This window comes from Scyliorhinus torazame, chromosome 4 (genome assembly GCF_047496885.1).
Source record: "Scyliorhinus torazame isolate Kashiwa2021f chromosome 4, sScyTor2.1, whole genome shotgun sequence".
Taxonomy (NCBI): domain Eukaryota; kingdom Metazoa; phylum Chordata; class Chondrichthyes; order Carcharhiniformes; family Scyliorhinidae; genus Scyliorhinus; species Scyliorhinus torazame.
In genome coordinates, this window is record NC_092710.1 from 210,550,808 (window position 1) to 210,571,191 (window position 20,384).

The following is a 20,384-nucleotide window of genomic DNA, read 5'->3' on the forward strand; positions in this document are numbered from 1 at the left end:
GTATACACCCCTTCAGACCCTCCAGTGTAAATAACATAAACAAAAATAAAGTACCCCCCCCCCCACCGAGCTGCTGCTGCCATTGACCAATGTCTATCGTTCTGACAGAAAGTCTAAGAACGGTTGCCACCGCCTAAAGAACACTTGTACTGACCCTCTCAAGGAGAATTTCACCCTCTCCAATTTACTGCACCCTGCCATATCGCTGATCCAAGATTCCACGCTTGGGGGCCTCGCATCTTTCCACTGAAGGAGAATCTTTCGACGGGCTACCAGGGACGCAAAGGCCAGAATTCCGGCCTCTTTCAGCACTGTAAATTCTATGACTCTATGATTCTATAAAGAAGAGAGAGACCATTTTAAGTACGCCAAATGTGCTGGGCTGAATAGGAAGTCATCCATGCCCAACTGTCATCACCTGGATTTATCGTAGAATTAGAGAATCCCTACAGTGCCGAAGGAGGCCACTCAGTCCATAGAGTGTGCACCGACTCTCTGAAAGAACATCCTACCTAGGCACAATCTCCACCCTACCCTGTAGCCCCACTGAACCTTTGCACACCAAGGGGAAATTTAGCATGGCCAATCCACCTAACCTGCACATCTTTGTGGGAGGAAATGGGAGCACCCGGATGTAACCCACATCGACACGGGAAGAATGTACAAACTCCACACAAGACTGTCACCCAAGTTAGGAATCGAACCTGGGTCCCTGGCGCTGTGAGTCAGCAGTGCTAACCACTGTGCTACCAAGCTGCCCTTATAGATGGAGATGGTTGGATCTTTTTTTGGCAGGTGATTAGTTCTGTGAAAGTGGACTGTGACAACAGACCTGATAACACAAATGTGTGCGCTGGCCTAACTAACTATTAGCCCTCTAATCACGTATGTTGACGATACTATACGCAGGAAGGTATTAACCAGCGTATTAATCCAGAACTTTATTTGCTGTACTACTCACATTGTCAAAGATGATGCACAAGTCCCTGTGGAACAATGAGCTAAATAACCCTACACTAGTCAAATCCTATTGAGTTTGGTGTAACAAGGTTAGGTCCAGGCATCTCCCTAGCATCTTCCACGTTGTCTCTCAAAGCTGCATGCTGCCTTTAGCCAACTCTAACTCGAGTGAGATTTTTTTTCTTTGCTATAAATATAGTCAATCAAATTACACCATTGCAGGCAGTACCTGATCTTCGCCATTGTAGTTATGAACACTGGTTGATGCTTTATATTTTTGACAATCATCAGGCTTATACATTTCCATTGGATCGTTTCTTGTACTAGCTACTCATCCAATTTAATCAGCTTTTATGATTTGTATTGGACTCCTTTTTAATAAATCTGGGTTTAAAATGTAAAGACATCTTCCTTGATGACTAAATCATGATTCGCGCAGTGCATAACGCTCAACAGCTCAAATTTTGTTGTGCACGATACGTTTATGCATGTGACTCGCTCTACCAATATTACCAGACTCTCTCGTAAACTGGAGAGATTGAATTTTTGCCTTTCATTACAGAGTGGAATTGGTGTTTTTCTTCCATCATAAAATGATTAAATGTATCTGCAAAGGTACAATAAATTAGGTTGTGTAGAGCATTCTCAGGAATTTCTGTACCAAATTGGATATTCACAATTTTATTGTTGACTCTACAGGGTAGTGTAAATCTGGAAGTGACGTGCACGGCTGAATGCACTGCTGATTTAATCGCATGTGAAAGCATGCTCAATTGTCTTAGATTGTTATATTTGTTGGCATGTTTGTGCATTTTTTAAAAAAAAACACGTAAGCACATTATTTGGGAGGTCTGCACCGAGTACTGCTTTGGCTGAGTGAGAGTGCATTTTGCAGTTGCATGAAAATAGGGAGTTAGGTGGAACTGGGAGAAGGTGAAACTGAAGAGGAGTTCCAGACAACTGTAAGTAAACTGAGTAACTGAACTGAGGTAAAACAAAATTTTAAAAAAAGGACGTCACTGAAAAACGATGACTTGATTGGCTGGTTGGGAATCTGCTCTCAACTTGAAAGTAAGACATTGTTAAACTAATTAAACCTAATTAATTACTTACTAAATCATAAGTAGAGGGTTCTCTAAACCAAAGGCAGGTTTAAAAAAAAAGTAAAAAGAAAACTTGATTACTTTAACTTGTATAGCTTAGTCTTTTGTAAAAGTGTGTAAATAAGGGGTCTAGTCCTGGCAAGAGAGCTCGCACCCATGGTATGTGACAGATCATGGAAGCTCCAGTTGTCCCTGGTGACCAAGTGTGCAGGAAATGTGTCCAACCACAGCTACTGGCTAACTGCATTTTGGAGCTGGAGCTGCGGGTGGATTCACTGTGGAACATCCGCAATGCTGAGCAGGTCATGGATAGCACTTTCAATGAGGTGGTCACACCGCAGGTGGGGATTGAACGGAGAGGGCATGGGTGACTACCAAGAAAAGTAGAGATAGGCAGGCGGTGCAGGAGTCCCTTGTGGCCATCCCCCTTTCTATCATGTGCCGTTTTGGATAGTATTCTGGAGGTTAACTGTACAAAGTTTGGCAGCCAACCTAATAGCACCATGGGTGGATTTGCTGCACAAGAGGGGAGGGGGAAGAATGGCTGGGCTATAGTGGTAGGGGATTCAATTGTTAGGGGAACAGATAGGCATGACTGTGGCTGTCAATGTGACTCTAGGATGGTGTGTTGCCTCCCTGGTACCAGGGTCTGGGATGTCACTGAACGGCTGCAAGGCATCCTGAATGGGGAGGGTGAAAAGACAGAGGTTGTGGGTACATGTTGGTACCAATGACATGGGTAGAAAGGGGTATCAGGACTTGCATCAGAAATTCAGGAAGCTCGGCTGTCGACTAAAAAGCAGGACCTCTTGCGTTGTAATCTCTGGATTACTCCCAGCGCCATGCGATAGCGAGTATCGAAATAGGAGAATAGAGCAGATTAATGCGTGGTTTAAGAGTTGGCGTAGGAGGGAGTGTTTTAGATTCCTGGACCACTGGGACAGTTTCTGGGGAAAGTTGGAACCTGTACAAGCGGGATGGTCTACATCTGAACCAGAGCGGGACTAACCTCCTTACGAGTGAGTGGGTTGCTAGTGCTGTTGGGAGGAGTTTAAACTAATTTGGCAGGGGGAGGGGGACATGGTATAACATAGAAAAGCAATCAGGTCAGAGAGAATACAGCGGCAGTAAGTTTCAGGAGAGGAAGGCGAGGCTGAATGGACCCTTAATGCCCGGAGTATTACAGGTAAAGCGGATAAGTTAAGGGCGAGGGTTGACACGTGGAATTCTGATATAGTAGCCATCACGGAATCGTGGTTGACGGAGGGGCAGCTTAACATCCCGAGATACAGAATTTCCAGGGAGGACAGAGGAGGGAGTAAAACAGGGGGGGGGGGGAATCGCACTATTAGTTAAAGAATCAATTACTACAGTAAGGAGAGATGATGTTTTGGGGCTGGCGTTAAATGAAGCTTTGTGGGCAGATTTTAGGAATAAAAAGGGACAGCCACATTGCTCGGTGTTTATTAAAGACCACCAGATAATCAGCGTGGAATTGAGGAGCAAATATGTGCAAAATTTGCAGAAGTGTGTCAAAATAATAGCAGGGTGATAAAAGTGGGTAATTTCAAATTCCCCAACATTAACTGGGTTAGGAATTGTGTTAAGGACTTAGATGGAGCAAGTTTGTAAAATGTACATAAGAGAGCTTTTTAACTTAACATGTGGAGGATCCAACAAGGGATGGTGCAGTGCTGGACCTAATTCTGGGGAACGAAGCTGGACAGGTGGTTGATGTGATGGTGGGGGAGCATTTTAGTGCTCGCGACCACAACATGGTGCAATTTAAGTTTGTCATGGACAAGGAGTATTCAATGAATGGCACCACACTGGGAAGTCCTGAGGAACAAAGAGACCATGGCATGTTTGTAAATAGACCTCTGAAGGTAAAAAGGGCAGGTTAATAGGGTAGTGAAAAAAGGATATGGTACATTGCCTTCATCAATCATGGTATAGATTACAAAAGCAAGGAAGTCGTGTTGCCGTTATATAAAACATTGGTGAGGCCACAGCGGGTGCAGAGACGTTACACCAGGTGGCTGGCCTGGGATGGAACATTTAAGATGTGGAGAGAGGTTGGATAGGCTTGGGTTGTTCTCCCGGGGCAGAGAAGACAGGGGTGATGTGATCGAGGTGTACAGGATTACGAGGAGCATGGGCAGAGTGGATAGGGAATAACTATTCCCCTTCGTTGAAGGGTTAGTTACAAGGGGACATAAGTTTAAGGTGAGCGGCGGGAGGTTCAAGGATGATTTGAGTGAAAATCTTTTTGCTCAGAGGGTGATGAAGGTCAGGAACGCACTGCCTGAGAGGGCGGGTTACCTCACATCCATTAAAAATGGCCTGGATGAGCACTTGGCACGCCTTAGCATTCAAGGCTATGGGCCAAGTGCTGGCAAATGGGATTGGTTTGGCAGATTAGGTGTCTTTCATGTGGTGGTGCAGACTCGATGGGCCGTATTTTTCTGTGATTCTGAATAAAACAGAACCCAGTCTTCAAGGCCAGAATTCTCTGACCATTGGGTTTTCTGTTTCCGCTGGCAGAGCAGCCCCGCCTGCAGGTTTCCTGGCAGTGTGGGTGTCTTCAATGGGTAATCCCATTGGCACGCAGCAGGAGTAGAGTGTCCCACCACCAGAAAACGGCATGCCGCCAACAAAGATGTGACTGAGGATTGGCGAATCCAGCCCCAAAAATATATAGGAAGATAAATCTGTAGAGTTGGAAATCAAAGAAGATTTTAGTTCATTTTTACGTTCCACTTGGACAAACTCCAAATTATCATCTTCAAAAATAATATTCATAATCCAAATGATGAGCTAACCTATTTCTGCTGATTTTAAATTGAAAAAACAAATCTTAATTCTGCTGCATAATTTATTTTTTCCTGATCATTGCTCATTTTGGTCCTCTCTGCACAACCAACTGGAAGAACTAATTATTGATGCTGCTTAAAGTTGCCATTGGCGGTATTAGTTCAGAACATATCAAATTAGAGCTGGAGTGCACGCTCAAACCTGCTCTGTCAATAGGTATGGTTATTGCTGATCTCTGGCCTCAACTCCACTTTCCTGCCAACTCCTCACATCCCTAAATTCCTTGAATGACCAATGATCTGTTTAGTTCCGCCTTTATAGGGAGCATCAACAATCCTCTGTGGCAGACACTTTGAAAGATTCAGAAAGCTTTCAGCGTACAGGTTTCTCCTCTTCTCAGTCCTAAATGATTGACCCTTCATATTGAGGTTGTGATTCATGAAATCAAGTGGCATGAATTCATGTATGATTAATGTGCTATTTATACATCGGTCTGCACCAAAAGGTGGCACGTATTTCTCCTTGAAGCAGGAACTAGAAATGATATGTAGAGGTGGCAGGGTGCACAGTGGTTAGCACTGCCTCACACAGTGCCAGGGATCTGGGTTCAATTCCAGCCTTGGGTGACTGTGTGGAATTTTTGTTTTCCCAGTGTCTGCATGGATTTCCTCTGGGTGCTCCGGTTTCCTCCCACAGCCCAAAGATATGCAGGTTAAGTGTCCAAAGGTTGGTGGAGTTCTGTGGGTAGGGCGGGGGAGTGGGCCGAGGTAGTGTCCTCTTTCAGAGGATCGGTGCAGACCTAATCTGCCAAATGGCCTCCTTCTGCTTTGTAGGTATTTTATAATTCTAGGTTGTTTTTTTTTTTTTGAAAATTATTTTTATTCTCCATTTTCACATTTTCTTCAGAATTTATGTAGCCACCTAAATTGGCCAGCTCCCGATTTAAAATGGCGAACGGCAAAGGCTGATGGGAAAGTCAGCCAACATAGACAGAAACTAGCAGCTGCAGGTTTGCTGTGTATTTACCTATGCAAAGGCCAGACAACATCGATACCAGCGACCATCACCATAACAATGTAGCAGCCATCTACATACTGATGAGCAATCCCCGGGAACAATAAGTAACATTTTGGACACACAAAGCAAAGCCAGACTCCTCGGCGCCAGCAGGAGCCAACACAAAGGAGGTGAACGAGCACCTCAAGACCGCCCATCGATCAGGGAACCGCTCCAGTATTGGAGAAATCGAACCAAGCGATTGGGACAAAGTCCAATCACTTGGGACCAGGTACAGGATCCACCCCGAAAGGCGGGAAGCCCCTGGGGACTATAAGAGTTAAGCCCCAAGTTCAAATCGCTCTCTTCACCTCTGCGTCCTGCCCAGGTCACCCAGCAACACAACCAACATTGACCGTGACCGGTGCAATGACCCCCCGAACAAAGTAAGTCTTAATTCAGCGCTTGCTACGAGATAGGCGCTCCTAGCTACCAACTTCGAATCCCGCAGACTCAGAACCTGAACAAAAGGTCATTTGTTCCCCTGACCTGGTGGGCCAGTCCGAAGTTAACTATAGGCCTGTTAATTGCAATAGTAGCTTAGACGTAGAATCTGTCCATGAGTAGCGATTACTGTGTATAATAAATGTGCTTTGATTTGAATCTTACTAATCGGTGTATTGGGTTATTGATCATTACTCCGACTTGAACCTCGTGGCGGTATCATAAAGATACCTGGCGACTCGAGAGCAAAGGTAATAAAACAGAGCAATTGAACCAAGGAGAAATTAGCAATAATACCTCACCAGTAAACGGTAACAAATACAAATATCAACAACAACAGTCCCATCCTCCCACCACCCCAAACAACGCCCCACCTGACAATATCAGCATCAAATAAAACAAACCCTCCCACCGTGGGAAAAAAGAAAAAGGAATCCGGAATCACCTATGGTCACCATTGACCTATAGAGTCCACCCCCCCCTAACATTCAATGCCATCCAATCCCAAAAGAGTACCGTAAATGACACCCATGAATTATAAACCCCCCCCCCCCCCCCCACTCTCCCCGACTCCTCCCCTCCACCTCCTCTTCTAAAACCTCTCCCCCCAACCTCTGTTCCTTCCCCCCAACTTTCCACCCCGGCTAAACTCATCAGAACCTGTTCTGCCAGGCTCCGATGGCCGCAGCCCCTCCCCCCACCTCACTCCCGTTCACTGGCCGGCTTAAACCGGCCAGCGTGGAGGCCCCCGCCCGGGTCTCCTTCCCCCTTGCCCGGTCCCAGGAAAACCAAGAAATCCCCTTTAGCACACAAACCCCGCATACACACCCAAGCCCCAAAGAACCATCATTGCAAGTGAAAGTCCCATCTCTTCCCTTGTCCAAATATATACAACGTTGGCTCATTTAGCACATACACCAGCACGCAGTGGAAAAATACAGTTACATGAGGCTACATCGGTACATGACCATTTCTCAATTCAGCCACAGTCCTTCTGCCTTCGCAAACTCCTCTGCTGCTTACACCGTCCCAAAATAAAAGTCCTTGGATTTGTAGGTCACCCTCAACTTAGCTGGGTATACTATGCCGCACTGCAGCTTACTGATGTACAGTGCCTTCTTCACCGGCTGAAGGCAACCCGCCTCCTCGCCAGCTCCACCGTAAAGTCCTGATATATGTGTATACCAGCTCCAGCCCACTGCACCACCCGCTTCTGCTTTACCCAGCACAGGACCTTCTCCTTCACACTGTACCTACGAAAACACAGTCACTACTCTTGGCGGCTCACTCTCCTTTGGTACAGGCCTCCACAACCGATGAGCCCGATCCGGTTCATATCGGGAGGGATCATCCCCCTCCCCCAATAGCTTCACCAACATCGTGGCAAAATACTCAGTCGGCCTCGGGCCTTCCACTTCTTCGGGCAGACCCACAATCCTCAGATTCTGTCGCCTGGATCTGTTTTCCAAGTCCATTTTGGCTCGCCGACCCTTGTTGATCTCTATCACCTTCTGCATCTCCTTCCCCATCGAGGTAAGTTGATCACTGTGCTGCAATATAGTCTCTTCTACTTCCTTCAGCACCTCACCTTGCTCCCGCACCTCCGCCACTGCTTTCAATACCGCCGGGGCAATCGCCTGAGGAAGGAGCAGTGCTCCGAAAGCTAGTGATTTGAAACAAACCTGTTGGACTTTAACCTGGTGTTGCAAGACTTCTTACTGTGCTCACCCCAGTCCAACGCTGGCATCTCAACATCCAATAAAATAGTTATAGACCTGGGGATTGTCTACGAGATTACAATGTTCTCTATAAAGCTTTTGTTTTTAAACTGCATGTACTTATGGAAAGCAAATGTTTTGTCCAAAATAATTCATTTTCATACAGCCTCATTGTGGAACCTACCCTGCCAAACATGTGCCATGAATGAAAATGGATGATCAAAACTGCATTGAAAATGGATTGGGGGGTAGAGGGAGGGCTTATGCATTCACTCATCAGGTGGTATGAGGCAAACATGAGTTCTGAAAGCAAAATCCACATGCAAATCCCTGGAATGAAGAATATAAATTGTGCTCTTGAATAGTCCTATTAATGCTGTGGGACTGAAAACAAGGCTGAGAAGAGACACATAGGCCAGGAACAGAATCTGCCTCATGAAACCCTGGCTGGGATCGATCAAAAGCATGCAAGTCAAAGCATAAACCTGTTATTGTGATCTGGACTTTGATTACCCACTCCAAGTCTATGAATATGTAACAAACATCCAGACACAGGTGATCAACTTTGCAGCAGGACGAAGAACAGACAAAAGAAGCCATCAGACTCCTTAATGAGCTGATGGCTGGTCAGTCAAAGGGAGTTTCAGAGGACAATGGGTCTTGATTGAACCATCATCGATAAACAGGAGTATCCTGTATTTACCATTAACCAGTGGGTCTGAATAGGACAATGGCCGGTGGTGGACATATACATATGACTCAATCCAAGCTTCCCAGTTTAAGAAAGCAGCATCGAACACATCTTGAGCGAGAAGCTGGGAGTTGCCCAGGCACAACCATCGCAAGAAGGGCCCTGGGCTTCGAACCCAGAGAAGACATCAACATTGAGTGATCGAAGCCTGTCAGCCCCCTTTACTAAGTGCGGGTAAACCCAAAGCTTAGCTGTGAGTCTGAGTCATATTTTCTTGCATAATAGGATTGTGAATAAAATTGTGTTAAACTGTGAACCTGTTTTGTCCATCTTGTACATAAAGACACCTGGGTAAAACTTTGAGTAAACTGGTCGAACATATTAGACAGAGGTTTTAAAGGTACAACAATGCCAAGGACAAAAATAGATAATCGATCAAATGTACATTTGCTATTTTACCGTGTTATCGGTTTTTGATATAATTGTTTTCGTCCCAATTTTTGTTTAAAGGGAGAGAATGAAAGATCATGTCCAGGTGGAAATTTATTTCTGTAATAGACACTGGACTGTTTGATGCTGTAAACTGAAAATCCAAGCAGATAATGCTGGATGTGCTTTAGATTAGAAGCACAATTCACATTTTAGCTGCAACTTCAGAGTTTTTGATGCCGTACTTATTTATTTTCTTTTTACTTGTTGCCCTACAATACTTAATTCTTGAGCCTCCTTGTGTTTAAGTGAACAGTATAATATTCAATCATACACAAATATCTACTTGAGCAACTGCATACTTCCATTTTATGAATATTTTCTGCACAGACTGCAGTGATGTAGTACAGCTCCTTAGTTCAATTTGGTTTATTAAGATTTTTTCATGCCTTCATTATGGATTACTAATTAAAGGAATAAATTCACCTAATTTTAACCTGGCAAAGATCACGAAATCAATATTAAACCAATTTGGTAGTGGAAGTGGTATATTTTCATCTCCAAAATAATAGGGTACACTTGTGGCTCTTGTTATTTGTATGGTTAGAGATTGAAAATGTTGAACAGATGTAGTGGCATGATGACATTGCTGCAAATGCTATCTGGGGCTCGCCTGATGTTACAGCTTTAGGGCAAAGCAGATTGTACAGATGTGGAAATTAAAAGCTAATTTGTTCAATACTTGTGAGAATGTCAAACCCAACTGGGCCAATGCGTGAAGTTTATTTAAAAATTCATGCCGACTTATTTATTATCCAGGATCTGATTATGAAATCCATATTCCACTTGAGCTGTACAGTTATCAAATAATTGCATTTGAATGAGTTGGCATCATTCTGATCTTGTTTCCATTGGTAAAAACTGCAGTTTAATTTCTACAAATACCAGTGTAAGAAGAAGCAGTAGTCCGGTAATGGAAAAATGTATATACTGCATGTACTTCATGTTCACACTAAGCTTCGTTCTTGTGGTCTTTCGTGGCATTGTGTACTGACAAAATATTATGTTAACATTTTTTTAAATTAAGGGGCACTTTAGCGTGGCCAATCCGTCTAGCCTGCACATCTTTGGGTTGTGGGGGCAAACCCACGCAAACACGGGGAGAATGTGCAAACTCCACACGGACAGTGACCAAGAGCCGGGATTGAACCTGGGACCTCGGCACCATGAGGCAACAGTGTTAACCACTGCGCCACCGTGCTGCCCTAATATTATGTTAACATATTGTTAAAAAGAATTGGTTGGCCTATCAAGCAGTCATTAGTCCCCTCCATCCTCCCCTCAAACACTCCCGTCATTATCCTTTTAAACACATTTGGACACAAAAGGGCCTGCTGCAGTTTGAATGGCCTACCGATGAAATTGTGGCTCTCTACTTATTACAACTAGGCGGTAGAGCAGAAGAGGCCCAAAAAGGCTAAAATTGCTGTTACGTGCTCTTTTGGGGGATCCAGAAGAATAATGTGAGTGATTATTGCTCTGGCCTGATGCCCCATCTTGCCAGTTGGGTCAGTCTCTGGGCTGCCTGACATGGAGCATTGCATTGCCTCGTTGGTGCCCACAGTCTTGAAAATGGAAGGTGTGTTCCTTGGTAGGTTCAGGTAGTTTACTTGTGTGTTCTCCATGGGTTTGGATTTAACCAATCAGCTGGTGGCATTCTTTTTCTTTCAGAACAAAATTGTAATTCAGTCACCCTCTCAGGTGAAATTCTAGACCCTTTCTTTATCTGTTACAGCCAGCCCAGGTTAGGTTGAATAATTCTCATGGGCTGGCTGGAACAGGTTAGGTTGAATAATTCTCATGGGCTGGCTGGAACAGGTTAGGTTGAATAATTCTCATGGGCTGGCTGTGACAGTTCCTGTTGAATATATGCGCAGATTGCAAACTTGCATCTAATTTGCTGCTAAATGTGTACACTTTCTGTGAGAAAAGCCACATGGTTGTGTGTGTGCCAGAAATGGAAAATGCTGTTGGTTCAGTAAGTCCTTCTGAGGTGCAGTTCTTGGACCAGTGTACTGAAATCTCTATTCTGTAATTAACAGCTGACACAAGTGCTTGATTCTTGGGTTTGTGGACAGAATTTAACCCTATACCTGTCAAGCAGAAATTTGGCAAGCACAAAATTAAAACACCGTGACAACTTAACTAATACAATTTGTTGCCACCCCCAGGTAGCACTTCTACACTTCCTGGGTCCGTATCCCTCTATTCCCATCCTATTCATGTATTTGTCAAGATGCCCCTTAGATGTCACTATCGTCCCTACTTCCACCACCTCCTCCAGCAGCGAGTTCCAGGCACCCACTACCCACTGTGTAAAAAAACTTGCCTCGTACATCTTCTCTAAACCTTGCCCCCCGCAGCTTAAACCTATGCCCCCTAGTAATTGACCCCTCTACCCTGGGAAAAAGCCTCTGACTATCCACTCTGTCTATGCCCCTCATTTTATCAGGTCGCCCCTCAACCTCCGTCGTTCCAGTGAGAACAAACCAAGTTTATTCAACCGCTCTTCATAGCTAATGCCCTCCATACCAGGCAACATCCTGGTAAATCTCTTCAGCACCCTCTCTAAAGCCTCCACATCCTTCTGGTAGTGTGGCGACCAGAATTGAACACTATACTCCAAGTGTGGCCTAACTAAGGTTCTATACAGCTGCAACATGACTTGCCAATTCTTATACTCAATGCCCCGGCCAATGAAGGCAAGCATGCCGTATGCCTTCTTGACTACCTTCTCCACCTGTGTTGCCCCTTTCAGTGACCTGTGCACCTGTACACCTAGATCTCTCTGACTGTCAATACTCTTGAGGGTTCTACCATTCACTGTATATTCCCTACCTGCATTAGACCTTTCAAAATGCATTACCTCATATTTGTCCGGATTAAACTCCATCTGCCATCTCTCCGCCCAAGTCTCCAAAAGATCTAAATCCTGCTGTATCCTCTGACAGTCCTCATCGCTATCTGCAATTCCACCAACCTTTGTGTCGTCTTCAAACTTACGATTCTCTTTGGTGAATACTGGTGCAAAGTATTCATTTAGTACCTCGCCCATTTCCTCTGGCTCTACACATAGATTCCCTTGCCTGTCCTTCAGTGGGCCAACCCTTTCCCTGGCTACCCTCTTGCTTTTTATGTACGTATAAAAAGCCTTGGGATTTTCCTTAACCCTATTTGCCAATGACTTTTTGTGACCCCTTTTCCTGACTCCTTGCTTAAGTTCCTTCCTACTTTCCTTATATTCCACACAGGCTACGTCTGTTCCCAGCCTTCTAGCCGTGACAAATGCCTCCTTTTTCTTTTTGACGAGGCCCACAATATCTCCTGTTATCTAAGGTTCCCGAAATTTGCCGTATTTATCCTTCTTCCGCACAGGTCCTGAATTCCTTTCAACTGACATTTGAAAGCCTCCCACATGCCAGATGTTGATTTACCCTCAAACAACCGCCCCCAATCTAGGTTCTTCAGTTCCCGCCTAATATTGTTATAATTAGCCTTCCCCCAATTTAGCACATCCACCCTAGGACCACTCTTATCCTTGTCTACCAGCACTTTAAAACTGACTGAATTGTGGTCACTGTTCCCGAAATGCTCCCCTACTGAAACTTCCACCACCTGGCCGGGCTCATTCCCCAATACCAGGTCCAGTACCACCCCTTCCCTAGTTGGACTGTCTACATATTGTTTTAAGAAGCCCTCCTGGATGCTCCTTACAAACTATGCCCCATCCAAGCCCCTAGCACTAAGTGAGTCCCAGTCAATATTGGGGATGTTGAAGTCTCCCATCAGAACAACCCTATTGCTTTTACTCCTTTCCAAAATCTGTCTACCTATCTGCTCCTCCATCTCCTGTTGGGAGGCCCGTATTAAACCCCTAACATTGTGACTGCACCTTTCTTATTCCTGATCTTTATCCATATAGCCTCGCTGCCCGCTGAGATGTCCTCCCGTAGTACAGCTGTGATATTCTCCCTAACCAGTAGCGCAACTCTGCCACGCCTTTTACATCCTCCTCTATCCCACCTGAAACATCTAAATCCTGGAGCTGCCCCTCCCTAAGAGCACTCTACCTAGGCTCTGATTGCCACTGTTTAAAGAAACAAAATGTTTGTTGACTTGGATCTCCTGACTAAAGCAGATTAATCAGCTCTGCCCAGTCATTCTTAAAACCTCAACAATTGGAATGATTCCCAGGCATTCTTTGATTTAGAAATTCTGATCATTTCAATTTGCAAACAGGTTTTACTGCTGTTTAAACTTCTGAGCACTGTTTGCTAATTGCCTCTGGATACCAATTAATCCCTGTACAAGCACAAATATTTATCCGTTTATCACTTTGGATGCACACTTTAGTTGGGGAGATAAATAGGTATGGCTTTGAAACCTTCACAGCTGTTTTATGCTTTCAGTATATGTACTGAAGAAAATAATTCTAGTTTTATAAAGTGTTGTTGCAGTCTTGGAAGAATTGATGCTTATTCTTAAACATCAAGCTAAAATATTCTAAAAGGAAACGTTAATTCAACTGTTGCATCTATGGCATATTGAGTGAAGAGTAAGCAACATTTTTCTTACTCGTGCATATAGTCAGTCTTGAATATTCAATATTTTATGAATTACTTAATGTGTAACTGAGTTTGTTTTTGTTTTTCCAACAGGATCCTTCTTGATGGTTGATTCTTCTCAGCATAGGTCAGGAGATAAAGCGCGACTCCTGCTTCCTCTGATGAAGGAAAATGACACTCACTGCATAGATTTCAGTTACTGGTTGCACAGTAAAGATTATTTGAACCCAGGAACACTGAACATTTTTGTCCGAGTGAACAAGGGAGCCTTTGTGAATCCTATTTGGAATGTGACGGGTTCTCAGGGAGAAGAATGGCATCGGGCTGAGCTGGCAGTGAGCACCTTCTGGCCAAATGAATATCAGGTAATGGTGGTTCCCCATTACGGTATAGCCAAGAGTTTTCAGGTATTGGAAGGAAAAGTGGGCAACACGTGTACCTCATGAATAATGTTGAAATAGTTGATGATGAAGCTGACCATATACCAGTTTTCTTCTTGGGGTTTGTTGCTCAAAATGTTCAACCAATGCAGAGTACCAATCAACAAATGTAATGGAATGTTTTATGCCCAATGTAATGGAAATTACATCAGAGGACACTAGGATCGAACTGTATGGCACAATTTTAAAATTGATCCTTAATTACTGTGTCCAGTCTGGTCAGGTAGATAGAAGGAAGATTTACATATTTTAGAGTTTTCAGAGGGGTTGCTGATCCCAGTTTTGGAAGATTCCTTTAAAAGGAAAATAATTGTACATGGAGAACATTGAGCTCTTCAGCCTGAATGGACAGATCTGAGTGGTGATTTTACATTCATATGCAAAAATAGTAAACTGTATGCAAAAAGATAAATCTGGAAAATTATTTCAAGCCAAAGTAAGTAAAACAAGACACCAGAGGTTAAATCTAGTAAAGCGCAAATTTAATTAGGACTTGTATCAGGAAATATTTTTCTCACAAAATGACCAGCAGGTGGAAGAATTTTCTTGGCTAGAATAGTGAAAGTAAAAACCCTGGAATGGTATGATTTAATTTAATGTGACTCCAGGGTTCTGCTAATCATATTACATGACTTTGTGCTCGGAGATGGAGATTTGTTGGAGCTTTATTCTTGTGGTGGCATTTAAATTTATCTGAAGAATACAACAACATGTAACTTAAACAGTGCAATAGGACTTTCTTCGCAATAGATGTACTAATTAATAGTTTATTCATTCAGACACTTATCTTCAAATTGCAAAAAAATTCCCAGTTAATTTGTAATAATTTAAAGATCAGTGTGCATGTGAAGAATTAATACATCAAGATCTACCAAGGCGTTATAATCAACTTGTAGCAGATGGACAAATTCAGTCTGAAGTCCTGGAATATTTTTCTTCATGAAACTGTCAAACAGTAGTGCATAACATAACTGAAAATGAACGGTGTCTTCTTTCAGAGGCCAGGGTCAATTTTGTCCTTGGGACGATTGGGCAACATTTACTTTGCGGCCTCAGGAGGTGGGTCCAATTCATCCCCTTGATAACCATTGAATTTCTGAAGGGCAGCTGTCAGAAACAGCTTGTCTTAACCACTAAATTTACAAATATCAAAATCTCCTCAACTTGTGCAGAGGTATGTTCTGCAAGCTCTTTTTAAAAATAAAAACCTATAAGACAAAAGTAAAGTTGTGGTAAGGAGGAACTTTCTTCATTAGAAATCATAATTGGAAAGGGATTTTTACAACTGCCAAAATATCGCTAGATGATACTCATGCCAGATTTTGATTATGACTTAGTTCTATCGATCCAGTGAAGTAATATAATTTCTATCCCATGATTGATGAGACATGTGGCACAGTGGTAAGCACTGCTGCCTCACAGCACCAGGGACCCGGGTTCAATTCCGACTGTGGGTGACTCTGCATGCAGTTTGCACTTTCTCACCATGTCTCTGTGGGTTGCATCTGGGTGCTCTGATTTCCTCCCACATTCCAAAGATGTGCAGTTAGGTGGATTGGCCATGATTAACGTGCGGGGTTACAAGAATAGGGCAGGAGATTGGGCTCTAGATAGAGTGCTCTTTTGGAGGAACGATGCAGACTCGATGGGCCGAATGCCTGCACGGTAGGGAATCTATGCATTCTATGGAATGTTAAATTCCAGGTTTTCTGTCTAATCAACCCTAAGTGCAACATTAAACCCTTGTAACTGTCTTTAAAAACTACTTGAAAATCTGTGTTGCAATCATAAGTCTACCAGCCCTCCAACTTACACTTCCAAAATGAAAATAAATTGTTTCCAGTTTTATGTCTGCAAGATGGTTGGATAAGTAATGAGTTCTCTGAATATTAAGAGACTCCTGGATGCCGGCAAGAAAACAAGTCTGTTTTGCTGAATCAGCAGTTAATTATTTGTAGGTAAGACAGACACAACTTTTTTCCTATAATTCATTGTAACTAATTTGATTTCCTTACCAGGAGATAGGAATGGCAAAGCAATGGAAGAATACATTTACTTCATTTTCCCCATGAGGACCTTTTATTTACTTAAAACAGGGCCTTTATTAGTTATCCAAATCTCATGCACATCTAAGATTTGGCTGCTTATTGGACCCCCCTACGATGCTGAGAAATGGAAAACGGTACTTCATTGGCAATAGGCAGCTATAATGCAAATTAATTTGAGTGTTGTCCTCTGGCAATATCATTTATACCTATGAACTTATTTGGTTTTACCATCTCCATAATCCTCAAAAGTGACTTTTTTTTCTAGTCCTTTCTGAGATGAACATTCCAGGTTTGGAGAAGTCTTTTGAGCTCTGACCATTTTTTGTATGCTCTCCCCTACCCATTGGCTATGTTGCCAAGACAGCTACTGGCGTGATTTGTCCCAAAGAGATGCATGGAAATTCCTACTCATTGCTCATAGCATGTATTTTCAGCCTTTCAGATTGCTGGCAAAGGATTGCAAATCAATAATCTGCCTTGTGCATGGATCCAGGGTGGTGAAATTCAATGAGCAAGAAAGATGTAAAATACATGGGAGGAAAATGTAATGTAGCACATCCAATGGGATTACACCAATCCCACCTGGCCTCACTCTGAAGCCAATGCAATGTAAAATCTGTTGAGGTGTAAATTATGCATCAGGCCTAAATCTGCTCTGTTCCTGCTGAGTTTAAAATAATGGCTCCATTTTTGTCATTTGTACTTGGAGAGCTTGATGTATTTTTTCCCCTCCTTCTGCCCACTGAATTGCTGCCACCGCATATCCTCCCACCTACCCACCAACCCCACCCATGTGCAATCAAATATAATTTTAAGCAAAATATTTTGAGTAGATTACAGAGTGGATAAGACATAATGAAGGGGAAACTTTAAAATTCCGCTGCATTAGTTAAATATTACAACCAGGAATTCAATTTCCTGGAGGCACAAATATAAGTACCAAGTTGTATTGTTTAAGCATTTTTTCCAAAATATTTTCCCAATGTTTAATTGGTAGAAGCTGTGGCTCATTTAGTTCTGGGAGTCAGGCAAATAATCGGACAATAGAGAGGCAATCAAAGGATTGAGAGAGATGATGGGGATGTAGAACTGTGGAACATAGAACATAGAACATAGAACATAGAAAATACAGCACAGAACAGGCCCTTCGGCCCACGATGTTGTGCCGAACCTTTGTCCTAGATTAATCATAGATTATCATTGAATTTACAGTGCAGAAGGAGGCCATTCGGCCCTTTGAGTCTGCACCGGCTCTTGGAAAGAGCACCCTACCCAAACTCAACACCTTCACCCAACACCAAGGGCAATTTGGACATTAAGGGCAATTTATCATTGGCCAATTCACCTAACCTGCACATCTTTGGAATATGATACTATGAATTCAGTTTCAGCCGCAAATATGTAGATGGAAGAAGAGGAGATGGGTGCACAAAGATAGATATTTGGGGAATAGTGGAGGCAATGGTGTGGCAATCGGAAGAGGAGCCACTGTTGGAAATGCTCTGGCTGCGATTGAACAGGTAAGAGCTTGGAACCAAGCTGACCAGGCGAGGAGTGTTGTTGAAGGCAAATGCACAGAGGAGACTGCAGTAATGCAGCATGGTTGCAGTGATAGAGGCTGTAATTTATGACTTTGATTAGAGAAGATCAAAAAGATTTTTCCAAATCTGAAATATTGGTTTGCTCTTTTGGTTCGATATGATTAGATAGCAGGATTTCTACTGGCCAGTTTGATGACCATATCTTCATATTGTAAAATAGGGATTCTGTTTCTAAAAAATCAACAATAAGTACTACAGATAATTGTATGGTTCTATATTCAGAGCTAAGATGTGATTTTAGTCTAATTGCTAGTTTCAGCTGAAGGCAGACTTTCAACTAAAATGTTACACAGAACAAGGTTCTCTACTTATTACCTTGTGAGCTGTTGATTGAAACATTCAGATGCTTAATTTAAATGCAGCATTTGAAAGAAACAATGGCTGTATTAATTGGAGGTTTGTGTTGCCTTAAGGTAAATTGCAGGTGGTGGGCGGGTGGGAGACAAGTAATTGTGTTCCTTTTGAGTTAGTGTTGGCTTCAGGAAGCATTCAATATCAGTGCAATTTTACGCTAGAAATTCAATGTTGAATCTATTATCTATCAAATAGGATGATTGTCTCATGGTTTTGTTGGGGCTGTAATTGGATTGCTACATGTCCAATTTATTATAATAACTAATGTAGCAGCTCCTTGATCAACGCTTGGAAATTCCACCAGTGCCCTTGAGGGGGGGAGAAATCACTGGGTTATAAGTACTGATCTCATCAGAAACCATTTGTTTCCCTCAGTTCAAATCGAAAAAATTGAGTTTTAGAATCTATAGCAACCCTACAGTGCACATAGAGGCCCATGGAGTCTGCACCCATCTTCCGAAAAGCACCCTTCCTAGGCATACTGCCCCGCTCTATCGCAATAGCCCCACCTAACCTGGACATTTTGGACTGTGGGAGAAAGCCCACGCGACACAGGGAGAATGTATAAGTTCCACACAGTCACTTAAGGTCACAAGCGAACCCAGGTCCTTGATGGAATTTCCAAGCGTTGATCAAGGTCCCTGATGCTGTGAGGCACGAGTGCGAACCACCATCCATCCTATGGGACTGAGCAAGAATATTTAATTAACTCAAAACATCTAGCTGTAGCTCAACTATCATATTTGTAGCATAGAAACTTCTCCCACCATAAGAAGAGCAAGTCAAGATCAAGTCCAGCATTTAGGACAATCGGGTTATAAAACAGTGGGGTTACTGAGCCTCTAAATGTGGAGCAGAAACAAGACCACCAATCCCCTGACTTGCCAACAATTAGACTGTGGCCGCCCACCCTGCTGAACTGACATTTTGCCCCCAACACACCTGAAATTGGGTTATCATCAACATGGGACATCAGTTCACAAATTTTCCTTCTCTGTGAATTATTACCAACATCTTTCTACTGAATGGAAGTACCACCAGCAACCTCTTAATTGAAATATGTTTAACGTGCATGCAAACACCCTTCCATATTCACTATTGTCCGCTCTTCTCCACCCCCACTGCCGTTCCAAATTGCTGCTATCTGCATTTTAACCCACTCCACAGCTTGTCCCCACCACTCTTACTCTTATGCTGTGAAGAAAGGGCCCAGGCACCATGTTTTGCCATTGTGCCCAAATCCCCTTCCGCGTTCTCCCCCTTCTTGTCTACCGTGCCTATTTTCCCTTTCTCCTCCTCCCTTCTCCCCTGCTTGGGCTTAGTTATCCCATTGTCTTATAACCTGGTTGTCCTAAATGTTGGACTTGATCTTGACTTGCTGCTGTTACAGTGGGAGATTGACTAATGGCTATTCAAATTGTTGCATCTCCCGTGTATTTCCTGTTGGTTATAGTTTCAGTGCTACAAATTTGATAGCTAAGCTACATCTAGATGTTTTGAGTTCATTAGGTTTTTATCATTTTCTATATTACTTGTCTTAAAGTCCTCCAAAAAGTGAATGGTACCGCTGCACCTCCAAATTCTGTTTTGTGGCTCTGTTCACAAGTCCTTTATATTGGTACAGGTTGGGTTTAATTTTGATTGGAATAATTCTAAGATTTATTCCTGTGATATTGACCTCTTTTCAAGCCCCTATTTACTTCATGCTTCAGCCAGGTCCATTCTCTGCACCCGACCAGTTGGTTTGCTTCTGCATTCCTCTCGTTACCACATTCTGGCGTCTGGCATCCACCTCGGCGGCTTTTCCATCTTGGTTGCCTCACTATACAAATATTGGCTTTTCCTACCTCGTCGTGACTCCCTCCTGATGTATTTTCCAATTTACCAACTTAGTGCCAATAAAATGGCCTTTTTTGGACTTGGTGTACGTTCAGATGTTAATGCGATAGGTATAGAGATGACTTCACAACACAGGTATGGGATCAGACAGTAGCTCTCCCAAAGTGATGTGGTATCAGAGAGCCTTGGTTTTTGTTATGGTAAGGGGCCATTCTTAGTTGGTTGTATGTGGTATATCGGTGTGGCACATACAGGATTAATG

At 43.2% G+C, this 20,384-nt stretch overlaps 1 protein-coding gene across 3 annotated transcripts in view; it reads left to right on the forward strand.

The window, feature by feature from the left end:
* ptprk (protein tyrosine phosphatase receptor type K) overlaps positions 1-20,384 on the forward strand; it is an 877,717-nt gene that overhangs the window by 202,649 nt on the left and 654,684 nt on the right. For all 3 annotated transcript variants that reach the window (XM_072499228.1, XM_072499225.1, XM_072499226.1), the window contains exon 3: positions 13,934-14,205. In XM_072499228.1, the coding sequence (XP_072355329.1) occupies positions 13,934-14,205 (272 nt within the window). The remainder of the gene's footprint in view (positions 1-13,933; positions 14,206-20,384) is intronic.